Source organism: Orbicella franksi, chromosome 8 (assembly GCF_964199315.1).
Source record: "Orbicella franksi chromosome 8, jaOrbFran1.1, whole genome shotgun sequence".
Taxonomy (NCBI): domain Eukaryota; kingdom Metazoa; phylum Cnidaria; class Anthozoa; order Scleractinia; family Merulinidae; genus Orbicella; species Orbicella franksi.
Genome location: NC_138152.1, coordinates 7,094,646 through 7,117,530, shown reverse-complemented (window position 1 = coordinate 7,117,530; position 22,885 = coordinate 7,094,646). Strand labels below are relative to the sequence as shown.

At 41.1% G+C, this 22,885-nt stretch overlaps 2 protein-coding genes and 1 non-coding gene across 3 annotated transcripts; 1 reads left to right on the top strand and 2 right to left on the bottom strand.

The window, feature by feature from the left end:
* Nucleotides 1–2,773: 2,773 nt before the first annotated feature.
* On the bottom strand, nt 2,774–7,750 carry LOC145496086 (uncharacterized). Its single transcript, XM_081475702.1, has 2 exons — nt 7,694–7,750; nt 2,774–3,555 (listed from the first exon to the last, which is right to left on the bottom strand). The coding sequence occupies exon 2, from the start codon at nt 3,506–3,508 to the stop codon at nt 2,792–2,794; it is 717 nt and encodes a 238-aa protein (XP_081331828.1). The 5' UTR covers nt 3,509–3,555; nt 7,694–7,750; the 3' UTR covers nt 2,774–2,791.
* On the bottom strand, nt 3,735–4,910 carry LOC145496085 (uncharacterized). The gene has a single exon (XM_081475701.1). It carries the CDS (start codon nt 4,908–4,910, stop codon nt 3,822–3,824), a length of 1,089 nt encoding a protein of 362 aa, XP_081331827.1. The 3' UTR covers nt 3,735–3,821.
* A 2,883-nt stretch (nt 7,751–10,633) lies between the features above and the next one.
* On the top strand, nt 10,634–10,705 carry Trnah-gug (transfer RNA histidin (anticodon GUG)). The gene has a single exon. It is a non-coding gene; the product is annotated as a tRNA-His (tRNA).
* Nucleotides 10,706–22,885: the final 12,180 nt, after the last annotated feature.

The window sequence follows — 22,885 nt, the reverse complement described above, 5'->3', positions numbered from 1 at the left end:
TCCTGGATTAGCTCCAAAATCGATCACCAGACGTAGCTCACCTTCCTGCTTGGGGTTCAACACTGGACTGTCCAAACATCCGTTGGCTGCATTGTCAAATACAAACAGGTTGCATCTCTTGGCGTGCCCCCAGTCCTCTTTTCTGACCATGTTTCCTTTTCCCCTGCACAAAGCTCCTGAACCCTGGAGGAATCTGTAGTAGCCTCTCAGATCTTTACTGTCATCATCGTGTTTGAGCTCCAAGGTCTCGTAGGGGTACTCTTCACCTCTCACCAATTGTTTGATGGAAGCGAGATTGAATTTTTCAAAGGAGAACGGATTGATCGTGATGGTTCCATTGAAGGCTGTTTGTTTCATCAACACCACCACTAACCGATTAGGTAGCTTATTGTGGAAAGGATTGCTGCACTCAAAATGACGATTGTCATTTGGATGAGAGTAGGTTCGAATTTCACCTCTCACGGTGGGGTAGGTGGCCACTCTTCCACCTTTCATGCTGGACATGATTTCTCGGTACACCGAGGGAGTCACTCTCTCTTGGGACAGGAACAATCTCACTTTCACGTCGGCTTCAGTCAGTCTGATACTATCAGCACCGGCCCATCGTATGGTCCACAGAGCTGGGGCATTGAAGTACATGTCGATCTGGATCTGCACGCCAGGTACCAGTAACTTGCTGAGATGAAAGACTTCCAGGTAAGGTTTGAACCTCAAAGTCACCCTCTTTCCAGCAAAAAACTGAATTCGACTTTGAACCATGTTCTTGAGATCTTGTGGTAAAGCAGTGTAATCGGCGTGAGTCGGATCCAACTTATTGGCTGTCATTACATCGGCTTCTCCACGACTGGGTACACTGAGACAATTGTACCAACCATGGGGTTTCAGTATCGTTTTACCGTCGTCTCGGTCGTGGTTCAACAGCGCTTCGATGTAGGCTTTGTAGTGGTAAGTATCGGTCTGTGGGCTGATGAGAGTGCCATTCAATCTCACATTGATCTGTTTGAAGAGGGTGTGGGCCAGATTGTTGGCAAGTCCGATGAGATTCGCTTGTGCTATATTGCCTCCGGCAGGTGTCTTAATGGCCAACTCCACTTCGAAGAAACTCTCGTTCAAGTCGATAAAGTCTTCTTGAGGATCGACTTGGAAGGTCACTGGGTTGATCCCCGTATTGAACGGATTGATTCTCACCACACGTCGAGACGACATGCTGAGATCCGTGGGAGGGGTCTGGAACATGTCCAGGCGAGGGTTACGAACCCCCGCCGACCTGGCATGAGCCACCAGGTCCGTCATCGTCGTCTACGTCGTCTTTTTCGTCGTACGCTTTTCAGTGCGGACTGTACCCAACGATAGTCTGGAAGTTTTGAGCGTGTCTGGAATATCGAACCGCCTTTATACGTGCGTATTCCTCCAGGTAGACGTCTCACGCGTCTCGAGTAGATGGGAATCATGATCCAAACAGGTCTTTTCTTTTTCTTTTACTACCCAACACGCGTTCGATCTCTTGCGACGCTTTACGTTTCCCGGAGCGTATGGCTCCTCGCTTTAACCCGGCGAGTGCACCTTTCCAATTGGGCTTTCCTCCTTTGCCACCCGAATTTAAACCTTTCAGACCCTCGATGGCCGTCTCTTTCAGAACGTCCTTGAGAATGCCGGGACCTCGTTTCTTGATGCCTTTCCAAACCTGACCGAATATGCCAGACCCCGTTTGGTATCCGCCGGGATGAAACCGTATCAAAGTTCCCCCGATCATGATTTCTTAAAGTGTAACGTCACGATCGTATGGCCAGATCCAAATGTCGTCAGTTCTCCAGTTGTCTCGGCCACCTGCACTTCTATAATGTCCAGCACTTCCTTGCGCACGGGAATATATTGAATGTGATTGGGTTCGAAGTACTGAACACCAGCTCCTCTTCGAATCAAGTTGACCCCTCTCAGTAAATCCGTGACTTGATTTCCTACCACACTTCCACCTCCCACGTTAGAGTAAACGAACAAGGAACGCGAACTGCTTCCAATCACACTTTCAAAAGCTTTGTTCAGGTTCAGAAAACGCCAATTGCAAAAGATGCTGAGTCTCAAAAAATCAGCATTTTTGAGGGGGTTTTTTACGACATTGAAAAAAGCACGATTTCCATCAGAATCATATAAGTCTCCATTGCTTTGAATGTCTGGAATGACATCATCGAAAAATTCGATTCGCAAGTTTGGGCCTAGCACGTAACTATTTCCCTTCTCCAGCAACCATCCCATTTTCAAAGCCAGATCGACGTTAAATCGTAATGCAGGTGTATCCGTTCTGGAACGTAAGATGTCTTTGTTATCCGTGACCAGGTCTTCACCTTCCCACTTGAACGCGACGTAGGTTCTTTTACCATCACTCGTGACATATCTTGAGTTTAATCTCGGTCCAGAGTATTTGAAAATGCGTTCCCTTTCGAAGTAGCTGAGAATGGATTTCATGAATTCAACTCCGTTCACGTTGCTGAAAACCTCTTTGACATTTTCGGTGCTGAATAAAGCTTCTCCAAACGAATGCCCATTTGAAGTTCGAGGTTCAACGCGTCTCCATGCAGTATAGGCCAAGGTGATTTTATCTTCAGAATCGGTAAAGGAAGGAAGCGTCACATGAGCATCTGGCATAGCGATGCTAAACAACCCCACTTTCCATCCATGTCCCTCCAGGCGTATGGGATTGGGTAGCCTGATCTTGAAACTGTTGGCCTTGTTCTCGGGAAACTCGTTCTTACTGCTGTGACTGGGTAAGCTGACGTAAAAATCACTCATCCTTTTATTTTTTGAAATGCAACGTGATCGTGGTCACACCCGAAGCAAAGTTCACCAGTTGTCCGTCGTTCTCAGACACTTGCATCTCGACAATGTCCAAGACGGCCGTAAGCACCGGTAGATATAGGATGTGTCTAGGCTGAAAGTCGACCACCTCAGGATCGTAACGAACTTGTTTCAACAGATCCGTGACTTGATTTCCCGTCACCATACTCTGACCCACATTCGAATACACGAACAAGGAATGACTATTGTGACCAAACGCTTCTTCGTAACTACGATCCAGGTCCGTGAAAACCCAATTGATGTAACAACTCAAATGTAATGCGTCCGGGTCGATCTTGTAAAATAGCTCGTTCCCAGAAGGTATGGGTTTGACCAAGTCCAAGGCCGTGGGTACGACTTCCTTGGGATATTCTTTTCTCAAGTTGGGTCCCAAGACGTAACCCTTTTGTCCGTTATCCAACGTTCCCATCTTGACCCATTTCATCTTCTTGGCCAATTCGATTCCAATGGACATTTGGGGAAAGACGCGTTTACCGTTGATGTCGAGGGTGGTGCACGTTCTCGAGTTGTCGATGACGCATTCTCCATTCTCGGCCCGATGCATGACCGTGTACAGCAATTCGGTGGGATCGTCGGGTTTGCTCTTTTTCTTGTACATCGTCGCGTCGACCGACGCTCGTAAACTCATCCTCCACATGTATCGATCTCGTATCATGTTCAGTAACTCGGTACCGGTCCTCGGCGTTAATTCCAAATCGCCTTCTCTCGTCATTCCAGCGACATTAGTGTATATGTTTCGAGCTGGGTCCACCATCTCGATCCACCAGATTTCAAACAGAATAGAATCTTTCAAGTCCATCTTACGAACAGCGGAAGGAAAAGAGAGGTCGCTGATACCCACCTTCCATCCCGATTCTCTCAACTGTAACGGGTTCGGCAAACGATTCTTGAAACTGTTGGCCTTGTTGTCCGGCAACTCGCTCGTACTGGCGTTGCTCATCAACTGCACGTAAAAGTCATCGGGAGACTCATTCATCCTTAAAGTGTAATGTCACCGAGGTCACGCCCGATTCAAAGTCCACCAGTCTTCCGTCGTTCTCGGCCAATTGCACCTCCACTATATCCAAAACATTGCTGCGTACAGGTTTATATTGAATCTGAGACGGTTCGTACGTCGTCTTGATAGGGTCGTGGGGTACTTCTCTCAATAGGCCCGTCACTCGATTCCCAGTGATCGTGCTACGACCTACATTCGAATACAAGTACATGGGACTGCGAGGAGGAGGGAGATCCGGATGGACGATGACTCCACGATAGACCTTGGCGTATTCCTCGTCCAGGTAACTGAAGCGCCAGTTGCAATAGGGACTGAGCTGTAACACCCCGTGGCTGCTCAAATCCCAAAAGTTATGAGTGCGAGTGGCGTCATGGTTGGACCAGTCTTTCTTGAAATCAGATGGGACGGTGTCGTTTTGGAACATTTTGATCATATTCATGTTCAAGTGAACGGAGTAATACGATTCCTCGTTAATCAAACCCAATGTCTTGACCAGTTTAAGACCAAAAAACACTCTGGGACGTTGTCTATCTCCGGACTCGTCGAGGAACGTGTCGGTGTTATCCAGAATCAAATCATTCCCCTCCCATCTGAACACGGGGTAGTATTTTTTCCCGTCCGGCGCTCGTAGACTTTCGTTTGCGCGATCCATATAATGATACATTCTTTCGTGAAAACGATTGATGAGGTATTGCATGAGAGATCTACCACTCGTCACTTTGTGTCGGTCACGGTTCAGTTCCTTCCCGGTGACTTGAAATGGTACGCTGTATCGCCCCGGAAGCCACGACCCGTCGGATTGCCTGAAAAACGTTTCAATGGTCCACTCAACACTAAACAACATATCGTCATCGTCAAAGTCGTGCGCTTGATGGACTGGTACTTGATGCGGTCGTGACGGTGGAATCGGGTAAGAAACGCCCGCCAATCCCACTTTCCATTCCTTGTCGGAGTCAAACGTGAGCGGGTAAGGCAGACGATTCTTGAAACTGTTGGCCTTGTTGTCCGGGAACTCGCTCGTACTGGCATTGCTCAGCAACTGCACGTAAAAGTCTTTCATTTTTTCGTATTTTTCACGAGCACGTCTTTTTTATCCAACCAACTGTCGTACTTGACTGGCAACCTTTCCAACGCACCCAGACTTTATCCCCTTTTCGTTTGACGATCTTGTCGATACGGAACAGATCGTCGTCTTCCACGGTCACCTTTTGCAAATCTTGCGCGTAAAACGTGCCTTCGACCGACGTCCCATCCCATTCTTCCACTTTGTACGTGGGAACCTTACCAGGACGCACCCTGCGTATCACAAACACCTCTTCGGTCCAACCGGGTAAATACCCCTTCTTGAACTGTCTGAACTTCTTGTTCAGTCTCACACGATCCCCGACTTTGAGTTGAGGTTTTCTTGATTTTTTTCCCTTCTTCTTTCCGTAAAGAGTCTCCCACACGTCCTCGCTATTGTCTAAAGTCACTTGATCGGGAGCCATCTTGATACTGCGATGATACGATCGATTGTACCCTTTGACCAAATCTTGTAACACGGGTACAAACTTCATCGTATTCTGCACGGTGAAGTACCGGTACAAACGTTCTTTCAAGGTCCGATTGAACCGTTCCACTACACTGGCTTTCGTATTCCCACGGGTCGAAAAATGATGAATGCCCTTCTGTTTCATCAAATCCTGAAACGTCTTGTTGTAGAATTCCTTCCCGTCGTCCGTCTGAAGATTGATGGGTTTTCTACCTCCTTTCAAGATCTTAGCCATGGCTTCCGTCACCGCTTTACCCGTCTTGCTCTTCAAGGGTTGTACCCAGGCGTGCTTGGAAAACACGTCCACCACCGTCAAGAGATAACGATACCCTCGATTGTACTTGGCGATATTGATCACCTCTATCAAGTCGGCCGTCCACTGCTCGTCGATTCCGTACACCACGACCGGTACCGTGGGAAACCGACGACGTCTGAGTTTGTGCAACGAGTACCCCAAATTCCGTTGCAAGACCTCGCGAGCACATCGTACCGAGATCTTATTGGCCTTGGCGAATCGCGTCAGACCACCCAGACTACCGGGTCTGGAAGGATCCCGATACCGTCCCAGTAACGTCCGGTCGAAAGCGCCTTCTTTTGACTTTTCCTCTTCTTCATAATCGCCAAAGTTTCTAAACGCACTGTCCCCACAACTCGAAACGTTGCTCACGTACATCGAGATACTTCTTAAATGAATCGGGTTGCTGTTTCAACCACAAGATATAAGCGACAAAACGCATCGCGTTGGGTTCGACGTCGGTATAGTCAAACACCTCCAAGGGCGAATAACTGAAAGTGTCAGGTATGGGTTCACCTTCACCGTATCGCACATAGACTCTAGTGCACTTGGAACACAAGGCGATCCAACTCCATCGATCGGCCATGGTCGCACACACTCTCGAGATCAACCAACTCAATGCTTGAGACATGATAAAAAATGATTCAACCCAATTTTATTTCAACTTTCTTATATGTACAAAAACGTCGTGCCTGATTGGTTCTTACGAAAAAACAAATCTGATTGGCTATCGAAAAGAAGGCGAAAGACTACTGATTAGTATTACACACTTATTCGTCGTCCTCGGATGTGAATCCTGACGTGTTGCCAGGCAGTTCCATGTTCTTACAATCTTGGCGATACTCCTCATCATAGTCTTCCTCGAAGGAATCCATGGCATAATATCTACATTTTTTCCAAGAACAATCCCCTTTACCTGGTCTCCATTTCAGGGCTTCCTCCTCGTCCCCCTTCACATAAAAGGCCTGACGCATCGATTCCTTACAGACACCACATAGTTCATCATCCTCATCAGCGTCAATGGCACGAAAGAAAAACCGATCCTTCCATAGATCACGTTGACGCATGATCTCCCCGATCAACTCTTCCAACTTAAGACAAGTTTCCTTGTGATCTCCCTTGTTGAAAGTCAGTAACGACTTCACCCTGGGACTCTCGTCTGCCTCCAACACGCGTCTTGATATGTCACGAGCGAACCGCAAGGGTTCAAACAGATCACGGATGGCCTCACTCATCGTGTACGTGATGTTATCAGTGGCAATCAAACAGGAACGCTCTGCGTCCAGGGTAGGATCCCGACAATGAATAAATCTGAAATGGTTGGTACAACTTCTATACAGCACACGACACCACTCACCACAGAACAGATACACCCTGTCATTCTTCTTCATTAACTCCAAAATCGTACCACCCCAGTCAGGACGACGTCTCATCAAGAGATCAAAAGACCACGTACATTCGGGTATTTTACCTAACGGTTCGAAGAGATTGTCAAAAATGTACACGTTCACTTTCGCGTTCGGAATGGCATCGAGATCCCTCAAAGTTTCTACCTTCTCATCCGCAGTCTGCTTCACTAGTTCCCGAATCTGGTTAGAGTTGCTGTAGTAAGTCATCTTAGACACTCTCTCCGTCAGCCTCGTTAAACTTCTTTCTTTCTTGATACGACAACTCAGGATGGTTCCTTCGCTCGCCCCAATCAATCAAGTGCCTCCGAAGCCTACAGTACAAAGGGGAGACAACGTGTAAATCTAGGTCAAATAGCTTCACATGTAACGGTCTTTCGCCTTCTTCGATTTCCTCCAAAACCTCAGAAGCTCGATTCAAATGATGTCTCAAATCTTGCACGATCTCTGCGACACTTCTATCATTCATAACCCTAATCAGCTGGGTCATCACTGCACCACGAGCAAGTCGAGAATGATTCACCTCGTCAAGCGTGCTCCTTTTATACCCGCGGCGCATCTCCACTTTCACTCAGTACACGTACTTTCACTAATCACGCGCCATTTTTCACAACCAATCAGAATGAAGACCATCACATGATCCCATCACACGACACGTCTCCGATTGGGTAACCAACCGTCTATAAAGTCGAACCACGCATTCCATCACGAGTCATTTCGCAGGCGTCATGGATTCACTCGTCGAACCTGATAAGAAAAGAAAATCATCCAAAAAGAAGGAGGCTCATAAGAAACTGAAACTGGTCATCCCCAAGAGAGGAGAAGAAGGAGATAAACTACAATCCACCTTAGATAGATGGCTATTCAAAAAACCTCGTTCTAGACTACGTTTCAAAGAACGCGTACTCCACAAAGAGATCACACCGGACTCGGTCAGTTGGACCACCGTACCTCTCAAAGGCTTCTCGGAACCCTGGAGCGCCTTTTCAATCAAACGTCAAGAAGTCAAAAGCGAAATGCAAAGTAACCATCGCCGTCGAAGACTAAGACTGACGCCCAAAAACGTGCGAAAAACCAGACACATCCTAGAAACAATGCTACGAGAAAACACCTTGTTGGGATACTAACTCATCTCTCTTCCTCATAGACTCAAAGCTACCTGCCCTTCAAGGCGGATGCCTGACAGTGATAGGAGAATCACCTCCAACCGCCATTCAAGTCCTGGAACCGATAGGACTCGACAAATTCAAGAAAGACAACGTCATAGAATTACCACCTGAAGTGGACGACAAAGGAGAATTCACCGAAGTACGAGTGTTGCAGGAATTCGACCCCGATCACTTCCTGAACCAACTGAAAACACAAGATCACACCTGCCCGCGATGTTTGGTACCCATGAAATTTGGGAGTGTGCAAACCCCAGACGGTAGCACCTGGGAGTATTACCGATGCCCCTCTTCCAGATTCCTCACCAAGTGTTATGTGACCTGTGGAGCTAGTGAAGTGAGCGCCTACCTGAAACGCGTCGACGAACAGACCCACCCCTGCTACAAAACCATCGACCCAGCTCGTTTCCGATGTCTATACAACAAGTCCCTGGTCTTAGCCACCTCCCACTCCGATGCCAACCCAGACAGGCTCTATCTCAAGTGCCCCAAGCGCACCTGCAAGTTCTTTCAATGGATCAACGAAACCTCACGAGGGGTCGCCGAAGCAAAACTGATCAATGGGCAGAACCCAAACTAAGAAAGAGACACAGTTTTTAAAAAACACTCCGTTATTTATTTTCATATTTTTTACACGTTGGGTAATTTATCTTCTGCATCGATCATCGATCGCATTGTTTTTTGAGTACATTGGTTGAAAACGCTATAATAAAAATTGATTACATTGATATAACGTCTCGCTGTGTTCTTTTGTCTCTGAGTCCAGTGAGTGTGGAACGGCTCAAATTGATAACACAACATAAGTCTGTGAAAAGTGATCCTGTCGACAGGCGGCTTCACTTTCATGTCCCACACAAGGTTCCTTCGAATGGCCAGGATCGCATTGAACAAGGTTCTACCAAACACTTTCTCTATGATGCGATATTTTCGCTGGCTTCGTGTCCAGTTCTCGCGCTGCTCATCCATGAAGAATAGGATCTGGTGCAACATCACCTCGAGCTGGCTCGAATCCTTGAACCGTATAAGCCAACGGCGGCCCGTCAACAAATCTCGTATTGGGAAATCCATCTCCTCATAAAACCGAACCCAGTCTTCATCCATTCTATCAATCGCCTCCTCGTAGGTAGTCTCAGGTTTTCTCGGTCTGAAATTCTGAAGATGTCCCTCCCTCAAGGCCATGGTAGCGCTCAATACAAGTTTCAAAAACTCAGAGTGAAGAGCGAACGACGCCGATTCGCTTTATGCAGATCCGTCCAACCAATCACAGATCAAGCCGAAATCACGTGTGCCTACAGACCCAGGGGATATGGGGTATCCCCCTACCACGTCCCCTCTCGGTCGTAGACTGGAATCCAGTTATACCGTGTGTATAAAACAAGCGAGTCGGACCGTTCACTTCCACTCTGAGTTTTCAGTGAAACTTGTATGAGCGCCAAGAAAAGACTGTGGGTGTTACTATTGCTGTGGGCGACGGATTTCAAGTGAGTATAGCATGGAAGTGTTAGAGCGTTGTAATGCAGAGTTGACTACCTTGGGAAAGCGGGTGAGAGAGTGGATGAAGGACGAAGAAGAGAATCGCAAGACCCCTTTGTACAGGGACCTAGAAAACCTTTTAGGTTTCATCGGGGTGGCCCTGGACGAGATAGACTTACTATTCCTAGAAGAGATGCTGGAGGTCGCTGAAGACGATGAGATTAATGATTTAGTAATCGATGTGGACTGGTCTCTCAACGCTTACAAACAATTATTATGAATTTTTACAATGGAACCCAGCTGTTGTTATGTCTGTAAGCAATCAAGACCATACTGCCGCCAACCTATCTTAGAATTGAGTAAAAATGGGACCCACGACAAATTCGTCCACGCAGTCTCGGGACCGCTGAGAGAAGCCTGGGGACTAGGGAGCGTCTATGCAACCTGTTGCGGGGCCATCTATGGCACGTACCACAATAAGGAGACCGCCCGTAACGATCCCGTCTTCCTGGGAAACCATTATGATGAGGCGCTGAAGAGAGTCAATCATGTCAAATCTTTTCTTTTTTATGATTATGAAGAAGAAAAAGAGGGCGCCGGTCAATAGGATCGTGCACACGTCCCATCCTGTAATCAAGTGTAGTGTCCATTAAAAAATGTTTTTGCTCTATTTCAGACTCATGTCATTTCCTAACCCAAAATGTCTATGGTGTGATGAAGGATACACCAACAAATACGGGATCAACAACTATTTTCTCACCACGTGTTGCCACCAATTCTATCACGGAACCTGTAGAGCCCTCCACAATTGGTGGTTGCACCCTACCCAAAGACTCTGCCTTCATTGTAAAACCGTGAATTTCGGAGAACCTCACCATGACATCCCCCAAACCAAGTCCTAAAGAGGTAAGCGCTTCGATGGTCTAATGGTTAAGACGTTGAGTTGTGGCCTCAAAGACCCAGGTTCGATTCCTGGTCGGGGCATTCATTTTTTTCTCTCTTATTTTTTTCCATAGAGACCCCTGGCCTGTAAAATCTATTTGGACGAACCCCACCCAGACGAAGATGTCATGCTCCTCTTCCTCACCCAACATTTTCCCTACCCGTGGTACCTGAGAAGAGACCTCTGCGATGTCTGGCCCTTCGGACGCCTTTTCGAATCCTCCTCAGGCTTTCACGGAGAATTTCTCACCCCCCAGACCATGATGCTATCCCTTGTGAACCTGGGAACCAATGATGTGCAAGCACTCAAGATGATGCAAAAAATCACACAACAAACCATGTACATTCTCTCGTTAAAGGATCTTCATTAGTTTTTGTTACAGGCATTATTAAAAAATCTTGTGTTTTTTCACTCTGGTGGTGACGTCATCGTTTTGATAAATGCTTGGTACGCCAACTCTTCTCTGTCGCCCCAACCGCTCCTCCACTCTTTCCATCCGGCCTCAAAACTCGCTGGCAACCTCTCCAAGCACACGGGGTCCTTATCCGACAGAGACTCGTCACTAATCATCCTCTTAGACATGGCTTGTCTGAACCTAATCACGTCATCGGCCAGCTTCGTCATTTCTTTCTTCAGGAGGTTATCCGTACTGTCACTAACGGCGCCTTTCATAATCTTTCCGAGAAGATTATCCTTCACAGCCTTCAACACTCTCGCCGCAAATTCATCTCTCGGAATTTCGTCTGGCAACTCTCCCACGGGAATCTCAACCACCTCCACCGTCGTCTTGCTCTCCTCTGAGGCCATCTTCTTGTCGATCTCGAAACAACAATACCAACTCGACACTCACACAAACCTTTTTATTCACACCCGAACCCTCTCTCATTGGTTCACGCCTTATTTGAACATACACGTGACACCCTCGATTTCATGCATTGGCTCTCGCCTTATTTGGGCATCCGCGTGACGTCATAACCCCAACCGCCGCCATCTTGATTTCAAAGTGGCCATCTTGGATTTTAAATTTTAAGAGAATGTATGGGAAATTTCTGGTCACGTGGTATAATCCCTGGCTCCTGATTGGTTACGGCCCCTATGAGCTCCCTTTACTACTCTTTATATTGTGTAAAAATATGTTATGAAATTTAATTGTGCTATCATAGGTATGAACATTTTAATACAATTAAAAAATCGAATACAATTATTACAGAAAAGACATTTAAATCCCTGAGAATTAAAATGTTAGTGCTCAATGCACTTAATTAAGATGAGCTTTAATTTTAAGTTTAAAACTAAATTCGCAGCTTTATAGAAATTAGCTTACATGTAGGTTTTGATTAATAATACATATTTACACTTCGAAACGGTTATAGAAAAAAATTAATTCACTCGTGATTAATAAATACAATTATTTTCGTAAACTTATTTTTAATAGTATATTTACTTTTTTGAGAAGTAGCACATCACAGATCGTGTAAACAATAAGTGTTACTTAGCTTTTGAGCTACACAGCAGCCATTTTAAAAGATAGTGTGGGCATTTGGATGCGTGAATTTGTTTTACACAACGTAGATGTGTTAGTGAACCGTTGTACATGTTTATTTGTATGTTTACTTGAATGTTTACTTGGATGTGCTTGTGTTGTTACAGGTGTTTATTTTCAGCGATTGCAACTGTTAGATAGGAGCCGGCCTTTCTGGGACACCTTTACGGCATATGTGAACACATCGCCGAATTATAATCAGTCCTAGGCATTAACGGTTAGACTACGAGTAGTCCCTCTTTCGCTGAGTCCGTCATGCGTGACGCGAAAGAAAACCGCGAGAAAAAAATGGCCGGGCGAAATCCTGGAGGCGAGGAGCGCGCACTCCTCGCCCCCAGGATTTCACGCTGCCATTTTTTTCTCGCGGTTTTCTTTCGCTTCACGCACGACGGACTAAGCGAAAGAGGGACTACTCGTACCCTAATTAATGGTCGGCTTGCCTACAAAGTCGAGTTGTATTCAACTTCACAGTAAAACCTGTGGTTGTTTTCGATTGTAGGCTTTGACAATATTTTATATTACATCATGTTAATCATGTGTCTACGCAACCTATTACGCAGTAGCCGGATTTTTTTGCGCAATTGTATACTTTACCGATGGAATGGTTAAAAATTTTCGGCGCTTTCCATTCGAGCAAATATTCCGGTTTGAAATTCTGCGTGTTCCCTATTACAAATGGAACGGCATTTTCTGATTGGTTGTACCAACTTGTCCTAAGCCATATCTTTCCAATTTTTTTCCTCTCCACGAAAACAAACGGCGGAGTGACCTTTTTTACTTGCTTTGTTCTGCTACTCTGAAGTTGAAACTAGGATTTATCATTTAAGTACTGCGAAATTACTTTTATCAGCGTAGGTAACTGGTACATTCGTAGCAATTTGAAAGAAGTGCATTACTGCATTAACTAGCCTGCGTAGCGAGCGTTTCTGTGGGTTTCGGGAGCAACACAATCAAAATGTTGAAGACCAGTATCAAGGGAGATTCTGGAAGAGATTTTACAACATCCAACCACAGCCTATTGTCACGCTTTCCAGTACGGCGGGTAGATTAAAGAAGCTGAGAAGGAGGATTTTTCTGGTTCTGGGAAATGTTTTTCGCCTGTCATTTCAGTTGTCATCACAATGCATGTTAAATTGTTGTGCAGCTTACAATTCTGTCATTTGAGTATAAACATCGTTTCAAGTACCTTTAACTAAAGACGTGGTGAAACACTATTTACAAAATGGATAACTATACCCGCCGCCGGGTAAGAATGATGGCTAAATGGAGTAAGTACTACTCAAACATTATATATTGCTGTAATTATTAACAATATTGAATTTTTACTTAAACTTATTCATTTGGTTTCAAACTTTTTGCAGTCTGCATCATGTGCTATGCGATGAAGTCTAGTGTGAAGCTAGATTGGGTAGTGCTAAGCTGCGACCATTTAATCTGTGTTAATTGCGTGTTGAAGAAAGAGAAAGAATTTAGAAAAATGAAAGAGTGTGGTTGCAGGTAAGTATTTAAATTTTGTAACAGTAAATAACTGAAAGTTTTATGAATAGACAGGCTGAATACAAATGTTGCGATATATTTATTTCACTTGGGATCATAATCTTCAAACAGGTCAGAGCACTTTTGATGATTTACACTGTCATTTAAGTGTTCGCTAATAGTTTCTTTTTTGTTTTTTTGCAGAGAAACGTTTGAAGAAAGCATTTCAATACGTAACTACTGCAAACCGCGGTTGTAAGTATCGAAATGATATTATGCGATGAGTGTTAATGAATTGAAAAGTAGTTTAATTTTATTAATTTTTGAAACTATTCTATTTTTATAAGTAGGCTAAAGGTTCTAAAAAATTTTCGTTTTTAGATACCTTGGCTATGGAAAGAATAAAGAACAATCTTAAAACGTAATTAGAACAACTACAACACGTTCCAAGATAATGAAGAAAAACTGAGTGTGTACTTGGGCAAGGTGCATTATTTGAAGAAAATAGAAGTTATAGTCATTTTCGATTAATACGTTAGAGCAGTTCTGTTCTTAAACAATTATCACGAAAAATTGAGTTTTTTATAAAAGTGCTGTGCAAAGGTTAAAACTGAAGAGAAGCTGTTTTGAATGAAGAATCTTTATATAATAGAAAGTTTCATCACATCTTAAAGTAGCAAGTTATCAACAAAGGACTATTGCACAATGAAATGAACAATGAAAGAAATTCAATTATCTATGAATGTATGTCAGTTGCTATTAAAAACAGCTCTTAAATGTACAATAAATAAGATTTAGTTTGGTAGAAACAGTTTGATAATCTTTACAAAGAAATCTGTATTTTTATGGTAGTGCACTCATTTTATATAATTAAAGGAATGCTTCAGGTTGCAAAAATTTGTTTTTTTTTGGTATGCAGGAAAAAAGATAAAACAGTTGTTGTTTATTTGGTAACAACAAATGCATTTCCTTTTAAGGTAATAACTAGTTCACAGGTGTACTAAAAATAAGGTCTATTGTTCTGTAGAAGGTTCTTTAAACAATGAATATTTATTCTGAAAAAAATTTTAACTATCCATCTTCTTGCTGCCCCTTTAAGGTGATAGTTTCTGAAAAAATTCCTATTTAGGATATAAAACTTGTATGAGGTTTTTTGATTTCACAATTCTTTGAATTCTTAAAAAGTCGTAATTACTGAATAACATTTTTCAATCCCCAATAAACTTTCCCAAAAGTTCATTGCAACCATGAATCGAAACAACCGGAACAAACAAGAATCTAAACTAAAGAAAGAGGACAGACAAAAACAAAAAGAACCTTTTACACAGGAGGACATTTCGAGAAGAAGCATTTGAGCAGGTTGCATTTCAGACAAAGAGGAAATAGCATCAGTGAGTGAAAAGATTTGTACAGTGGTAGAAAAGGATCTTTCTACTTCACCAGAACCTTGCAGCTCAAAACAAACTGAAACTCGAAAGCAATCTTCAGTATTAGGAAAGCGGCAAGGGCCTTCTTCAAACGAGATAATTGGATATGTTGAATCTGTGAGTCCTTCCAAAAGAAATCGAAGAGATACAACGGATTACTCTGGTGTTGTTCTCCAACTCCAAGGTCCAAAGAAATGCAGAGCTGTATGCTTTTCCAGTACAAAAAGGCAACTTCTTCTGGAGAAAAAGAACAACAAAACAGCTGTTAAAATTTCCAAATATAGTTTAGCTAAGGACTCTGAAACAATATACGTCAATGATATGACATACATATCAAAGCCAAGGCCTGAAGAATATTTTTCTCAATATGATGAATCATTTGCCTCAGTATCTGATAAGTGGCTTTCTTTGAAAGAAGCAATCGAAATGTGTGAACCAATGACTGTAGTTAACATTAAAGCAAAAGTTATAGATGTGAGAGAAACACAACTTGTTTCTGCAAAGCAACTCAAGATGGCAGAGACAATAATCTCTGATGGTGAAACCACTTCAATTCTAATTCTATGGGAGAAAGATGTTACAGCTGTGCAAAAAGGGAAATCTTTCAACTTTGAGCAAGTAAGGGTAAGAGTTAGAAATTAAAAAAAATTTAACACAACGAAAAACACAGTTATCACTGAAACAATGACAGTGATCTAAACAATGTTGAATCAACTGAAACATGTGTGAAAAGTAGTACAAAGTCTATAAATATTACAAAGATTGAATTGATTGAGGAATTTTCTGTTTCAAAAGCCTGTTTGAAATGTAAAAAACATATTATTCAGTGCAACTCTCAGTATTTGTTGAAATGTGATTTCTGCAATTATAAGATGAGACAAGAAAACTGCAAATCGTATGTGATGGTGAAAATTGTGGTGACGGATTTTTCTGAAGGAATGGAAATGAATGAACTTCATTTGACTCTTTTTCATAACAACATAGCCAAATTATTGAATACTGAAGATATATATGATGAGGATTTTGTGTGCTCTTCTTTGTTACAATTGCAAATTTTGCAACTGACTTACAATACCAAGCGCAACACAGTTATCAGTTATTGACATCCAACAATTGTAAGAGGTGAAACTGCAATTCCATGTTTAGTAATATACATTTTTGATGTATTCATTCAATAACTGAGAAACTGCGAAATGTCTTTAGAGAAGAATTCTGTGTTTAGTGTAGTCCAGTGCAGAAATAAAGAAGCCAAAGAAATTTTTTTTTTCTGTAGTTAAAGTGAAGAAACAAAGAAATATTATATTCTCAGCAATTTATAACACAACTGAGTTTAACCATATGCAACCATTACTCATTCAAGTTTAAGCATAAGTAATGCATGGCAAATGTATGTAAAGAATATATTAGTGTTTTGTTATTTGAAAAAAAAAGCAAACAAACAAAAGTTGGCACCATGAGTTACTGTAGCTTAGCATAAAATGCAATTTATGCATGTATTTACTTTTTACAACAGCTACACAGTGATTATTGTTTGAAAAAAATTGATTAAAAAGCAAATTGAAATAAAGTTTTTTTGTGTCAAAACCAGAAGTTATTTTTGTTCTTTCTGTAGTAGCGAGCCGAAAGGAGCTGGAAACTGAATAATTCGGAGAGCCAAACGAGGGACCGCGTAGAATCTGTTTTGATGTCCCTATCTCTTGGTGATATAGTGTGAAATAAATCAATCAATGAGATAATGAGACTTGTTAACAGGCTACATTTCCTGTTTTTGGGAAGAGCTGTAATGAAATTTTGGTCCTGACTTCACAATAAGCAGATATGCATATTACCCTTACCTCAGTCCACGACTTTATCTTCGTGTTTGTCTGGATTGAAATATGCAGAGCTAAAATAATGTTGGCCTGAAGCAACATTTTGTTTTAACCATACCTTTGATTGAAAAGGTTTCATCTGCTTTCAATTTCACCAAAGGCTCTTTCATTAATTGTTCCATGATATTTTTTTTGACATCACGTACCTAGTGGGAATTTGAGGATGAAAATGTCGCAGATTCTGTTCATAGCAAGGCTCACCAAGAATGCTAACCCCTGCTTTAAATTTTTGTTCATTAATTAGCAGCAAAAGTATGGTTAGGTGACAAGCTATTTAAAGTCACAAATTTCAGTAACATTTCTTACTGGTGCTTGTTAAAAGCAACAGGAGAGTGTAGTGAACACTCTCTGAGAAGCTTTACTTTGACTTAACTAGTAACACCACAAAAAGATGTAAAGCAACTTAAAGAGTGAAGTGATATTAATTCAGAAGTATAAACTCTTTCAACAAACTGAAATACTGCAAAATCAACTTACATCTCTCCGGATAAAGTGAAACGTGTTGTTTAAAGTACATCAACAACTTACGCAAACTTTCAAACAACAAACAGTATCCCCATTGCTTCTGTTTGAAATCGACACCTTACTGTCTTTAAATGACAGACATCTAGCAATGGCAATTACCTCACCGAAAAATTAATTTGTTGTTTTAACCTTAAATCTTTTTTCAATGAATCTTCTTTTTCATTTTCCATTGACAAAACTAATATTGGTTGAGTAAGAACAAGTACTCTTCCGTTGACAGAAATTTTAAAATACAATCTTCTTAAAGTTCACAAAAAAACTGAAAACTGCAAATGAATTGTAACTTAATTTCATTATCACTATTGTATTCCTTCTATTTTATTGCAAAGGTAACCTTTTTTTCATTGGCAATGTTTCTTCAGCTGTAAATCCTGTGGTTAAATCGTATGTCTTCTAATTGTTTTTCACAAAGCAACAGTAATTTGTGCTCTTATCATCTGTGATACTTATAATCCCTTTTATTACAGCAAGACAATTAGTTCTTAACTAAATGCACGTTGTAAAGAGTGGAAAAGTCATTTGTTTCATACGGAGATCTCTATTTCATTCCCAGTTTACCTAGACCCTTAATCCTCGAATTAGTTTCCACTCTGCAAGACGCGCCCTTTTCGAATAAGCGCCTCTGCTATCAGGCAAAATTTATAATAAGCGCCTTCGTCCCCTCACCCCATTTTGTTGACGGGTAATGAAACAACAAACAATATAAAGTTTTTGTAATGTAGTACTGTATTAGATTTATACATCGGCTGAGTCTGTGACTCGTTAAGTGAACACTTTGAACATGTTATAACCAACGGTGCTGCGATTTCAACTTTAGGATCAGCTCTTTATGTTGATAAACAGCTTTTTGTTTACGTCCAAATTATTATTTAAAAAATGATAATGTTAAACCTCGATTTAGGAAAAATTAAGTAACCCCCTCTCCCCCCTCGATAAGCGCACCGTCGAATAAGCGCCCCGGGCGTTAATTCGAGGATTTACAGTATCATCCCTTCTAACAAATATTCGTACTTGTTTCCTGATTTAATCAAACGGTGTTACTATGAAGGGCAGCCGTTCAAGGTTTTAAATGGAAGAAGTGACCGGTAGTGAGACTTAAAAATTGTTATGAAATAAAACAACATAAAAGAACATTATGATGGCTGTACTCAAGAGAAATCTAATGGCGGATGCAGACTATCACCAATACAGTTTATTTCAGTTCACACATGAGTTTAGTTCACATATTTCAGTGTTCATGCATTGCTCTGACAATGCTGATTCGATTGAATTCACTTCAAGAGATGAGAAACTGCGACCTAAACAACGCTCACCAAGAAGTAAATTTAAGTTGCATCTTTGATTTATGGCGTGTGCACCTTGCTTGTAGATCTTGTAGATCTGAAGTTGCATGTATGGATGAGGTGTTCCTATTACGAGTTTGCGCGAGCACAAATTTATGCGATATTCTATAAAGCACAATCTACAATAAAAAACTTCCTTTAAACGCAGAAATTAAAGGCACTCTGCGGATCTTACAAAGTGCAAAACAAAGCCGCAAAGGATAAGTTTCTCATTCCCCGAAACCAAAGATAGTGAATATATTCTTTTCGCTCATCCTAGGAGCTGGAAAGGAATAAATCAACTTGCACGTCTCCGGATAAAGTAACGTGTTGTTTAAAGTACATCAACAACTTACCAAACTTGAAAACAACAAACAGCATCTTCATTTTTTCTCTCTGAACTCAACACCTTATCTTGACATAACAGACATTTGGTTACGCTAATTACTTCATCGGAAATTAATTTGTTGTTTTAACATTATACCTGTTTTTAATGAACCTTCCCATTGATTTTCCATTGACAGAGCCATTATCTATTGTTTAATGACAACCACTCTTCCGTTGAGAGAAATTCAAAATACCAAGTTTGTAAAACCTCACAAAAATCTAAAAACTGCAACTGAATTGTAAGTTGAATTAATTATTACTACTGTAAACCTTCTATGATTCCAGTACAAAGATAACTGTTTTCCATTGTGAAGGTTTTTCAGGTGAAAATCGTGTGGTTAAATCACCTCTGCTAGACTTTTCTAGTTGTTTTTCACAAATCGAAAGTAATTTGTGGTCTCATTATGTGTGAAACTTATAAGCTCTTTCCATTACAGCAAAAGGATTAATTCTTAACTAAAATTAATGCAAGTTGTAAAAAATGGAGACTTAATCTGTTGCAAACATATATCTTCTTTTCACTTCCAATTTTGCTATATTATCTGTTCCAACAAATATCCCTACTTGTATCCTGCTTTACTTAAAGGTTGTTAGTATGAGTGGCAGCCGGTAAAAGTTTTTAATAGAGTGAATTACTGGTAGTGATACTTGAACATTTTCGATGAAATAAAACAATGTAACAAAAACATTGTGATAGGTGTCCCTAAAAGGAATCCATCGACGGATCCAAATTTTCAGCAATGCAGTTTACTTGGGTTGACAAATAAATTTCATTCAGATATTTCATAGCCTGCGAACAGGCTACCGGCGAGGACAAAAAATATTTTCGGAGAGCACCAAACAGAAGAATTCGAAGAACGAGTGATCGCGGCGAGAGGGTGGTACCCTGCGAACAGGCTCCCAGTGAGCTCCAACAAAGCGAGAGAGCTGTGCACATTCTATTGATGGCCCCATTCTATGATACTAGCTCCTGTTATTATGATGTGACTTGTTAAATCGCTGATTGTTACGATGGTTGCGATCTTTGAGATAAATATTTGATAGACCTTTGCAAAATTCCACTACTTCTACTGTTCTTCACAATAGTGCATTTTCCATTCCCTTTAAAATTTCCGCCTTTCGATCTTTCGTTATTTCACAACTGATTTTGAAGGGTTTTCAATGTTCTGTTATGGAAAACAATTTTATAAAGCTAGTGAAGTGCAGCAGTTTGGCTGTGGTATAGCAATTTTTTTTAGAGGTCAAAGGCTTGGTTTGCGAATTTCCGCTTATATTTGCATGTCGCTTTACGAAGTTTGACACCTCTATCATGTGCTTTTCATTTCTTTACGCTCATTTCAGTATTTCAGCAAATATGTTTTAAGGTGTTCAACTATTGGTTCTGGAGAACAAAGTTTAAAATATTCCCTAAACATGTTGCTTATCAGCATTCTATATTATGACGCCCAACCTGGCTGTTTGATTAGGTCGATTAGAGCTGTTTGCAAGTACAGAAAATGTAGCTTCTTGACATTTCTAATTATCATATTGACTGATTTGTTACAGGCTAATCACCAAGTACGGATAGGCACATCAAAATCAAAGTGCACATGCTAGCCCATCCCGGCCCGCTTACTTCGCTTCCGAATTCTTATTTCGCGCTCTTTGAAATTTTTTCCGTCTTCGCCGGAAGGGTGTTCCTAGGCTAGGATTGGAGTGCGTGTGATCTTTGTTTTCGATGTGCCTATCTGCCTTCTCTTGGTGATTAGCCTGTAACAAATCAGTCAATGAGGTAATTAGAGCTGTCAAGAAGCTACATTTTACATACTTGCAAACTGCAAACAATTCCGATCGACCTAATCAAATGGCTTCGTTCGGGCTCAGCTAGAGCCTGTTCGCAGGCTAGATATTTCAGTGTTCATATACTACTCTGACAATGCTCAATGAATTCAATTCAATTCAAGACAGCAAAGAGTCCGGGCTAAACAGTGCTCATCAGTACCTAAATTTAATGTTGATCCTTGACGTACTGTGTGCGCCACTTGCTAGTAGATCTAAAGTTGTCTGTATGGACGATGTGTTCGCATCATAAATTTTCCGGTGAAAGCAAATTTACCGGATATTGCGTGAAACACAATGCAGTGTGAAAATCTCATCTATGCCAGCTCTCCCGCATTATCTGGGAGAACAGCACGACAATTAGTTCTTTATTAACTGCACTTTGAAAACAATGTAGAATTCATTTGTTTTATATGAAGATCTTCGTTTCACTTTAAATTTTGCCATATTATCAGTTCCCATAGATGTTTTTAAACATTTAAAATAGACTAACAACTAGCAATGAAAATTACAAATTTTTTGTGAAGTAAACAATGTGGAAGGAACATTGTGATACGTCCCCAAGAAGAATCCAGCAGCATGAAATTCTTGGTACAGTTCTCAACAAAGTTGGTAGGACCTATTATTACCACAGATTGCCATGTTTCTCACTCAAAGAGATAACTTGTAAAATCAGTTTTGTCCAATTGCTATTATTTAAATGTATATCAAATGCTCGTTGCTGCATAATGTAATAATAATAATAATAATAATAATAAAAGACTTTATTTAACGAGGGTAACATAATTTACTGGTTGCCCAGTAGTTTAATGTGTTATGATACACAATGTAGTCCTTGCACTGTCTTTAAATATAGCACCTATTGATGTTAACTATATCCAGATCAGTGCATTGTAACCAACCATTCCAATGTTATGAATGCTAGAACACTCTACATGGTGTAAAATAGAAGACAGCACTGAAAGTTCTAAAGAAAGTCGGAAATCACATGACTGCAAATGATGCTTGAGTGTATCTTGTATATTTTCTAGTTTGAAATTAGTTGCCAAGAGTTCTGCAAAAAAAAACAAACAAACAAAGAAAAATCAATGATAAATTTTCAATAAATATTGTAATAAGCTGTTCAAGTAATTGCTATGCAAAAAAATAAGAAAATGCAGTCGAGTGATTAATAAATTACCACGAAGTTATCGTGTGTATACAAAATTATCACTAAAATACAAATGCTATATGAACCATGATACAGGCCAGTCTTCTGCCTTGCCCCCTCATCCCTATATCCTGTACATGAACAAAAAAACAATACTTACCTCACATGAAATATGGAGGGTTTGTGATCCACAGGATCACAAGGACGTCATGTGGAGGTCCTGATCATTATCAGAGACATAAGACTGATTCAATCATCGAGAATTACTCAAGGCTCCTTTGTACAACAGGTTATTGTTCCCACTGATATGATAGCGATGATTTCAATACTGATGTCATCAATTAATATTTCAATTGTGTATTTGCTTTCATTATTGATTTATTTTGATTATTTAGATGTCAACGCTTTGCATTGTATGGGACACTGAGGTCTGTGCTGAACCATTGAAATTCAATTTACCAGATTTTGCCATTAAATTGTAATAAAGGAAATTATGCTACAATGCAAAACAGGTGAAACAACATACAAAAGCTTTAAAAATCCTTTCTTTCAAAAATATCATTGTGTTTGAACTGAGCTTTTTTGGTATTTGACCAGAATGGAATACATGCAATGCATGTCTACTCCTTTTTAATTGCTATCTACACAGCTTTACGGTCACTAAAGTAAGTCTCGAGAACACCTGTTTGGACTCTTGACTCA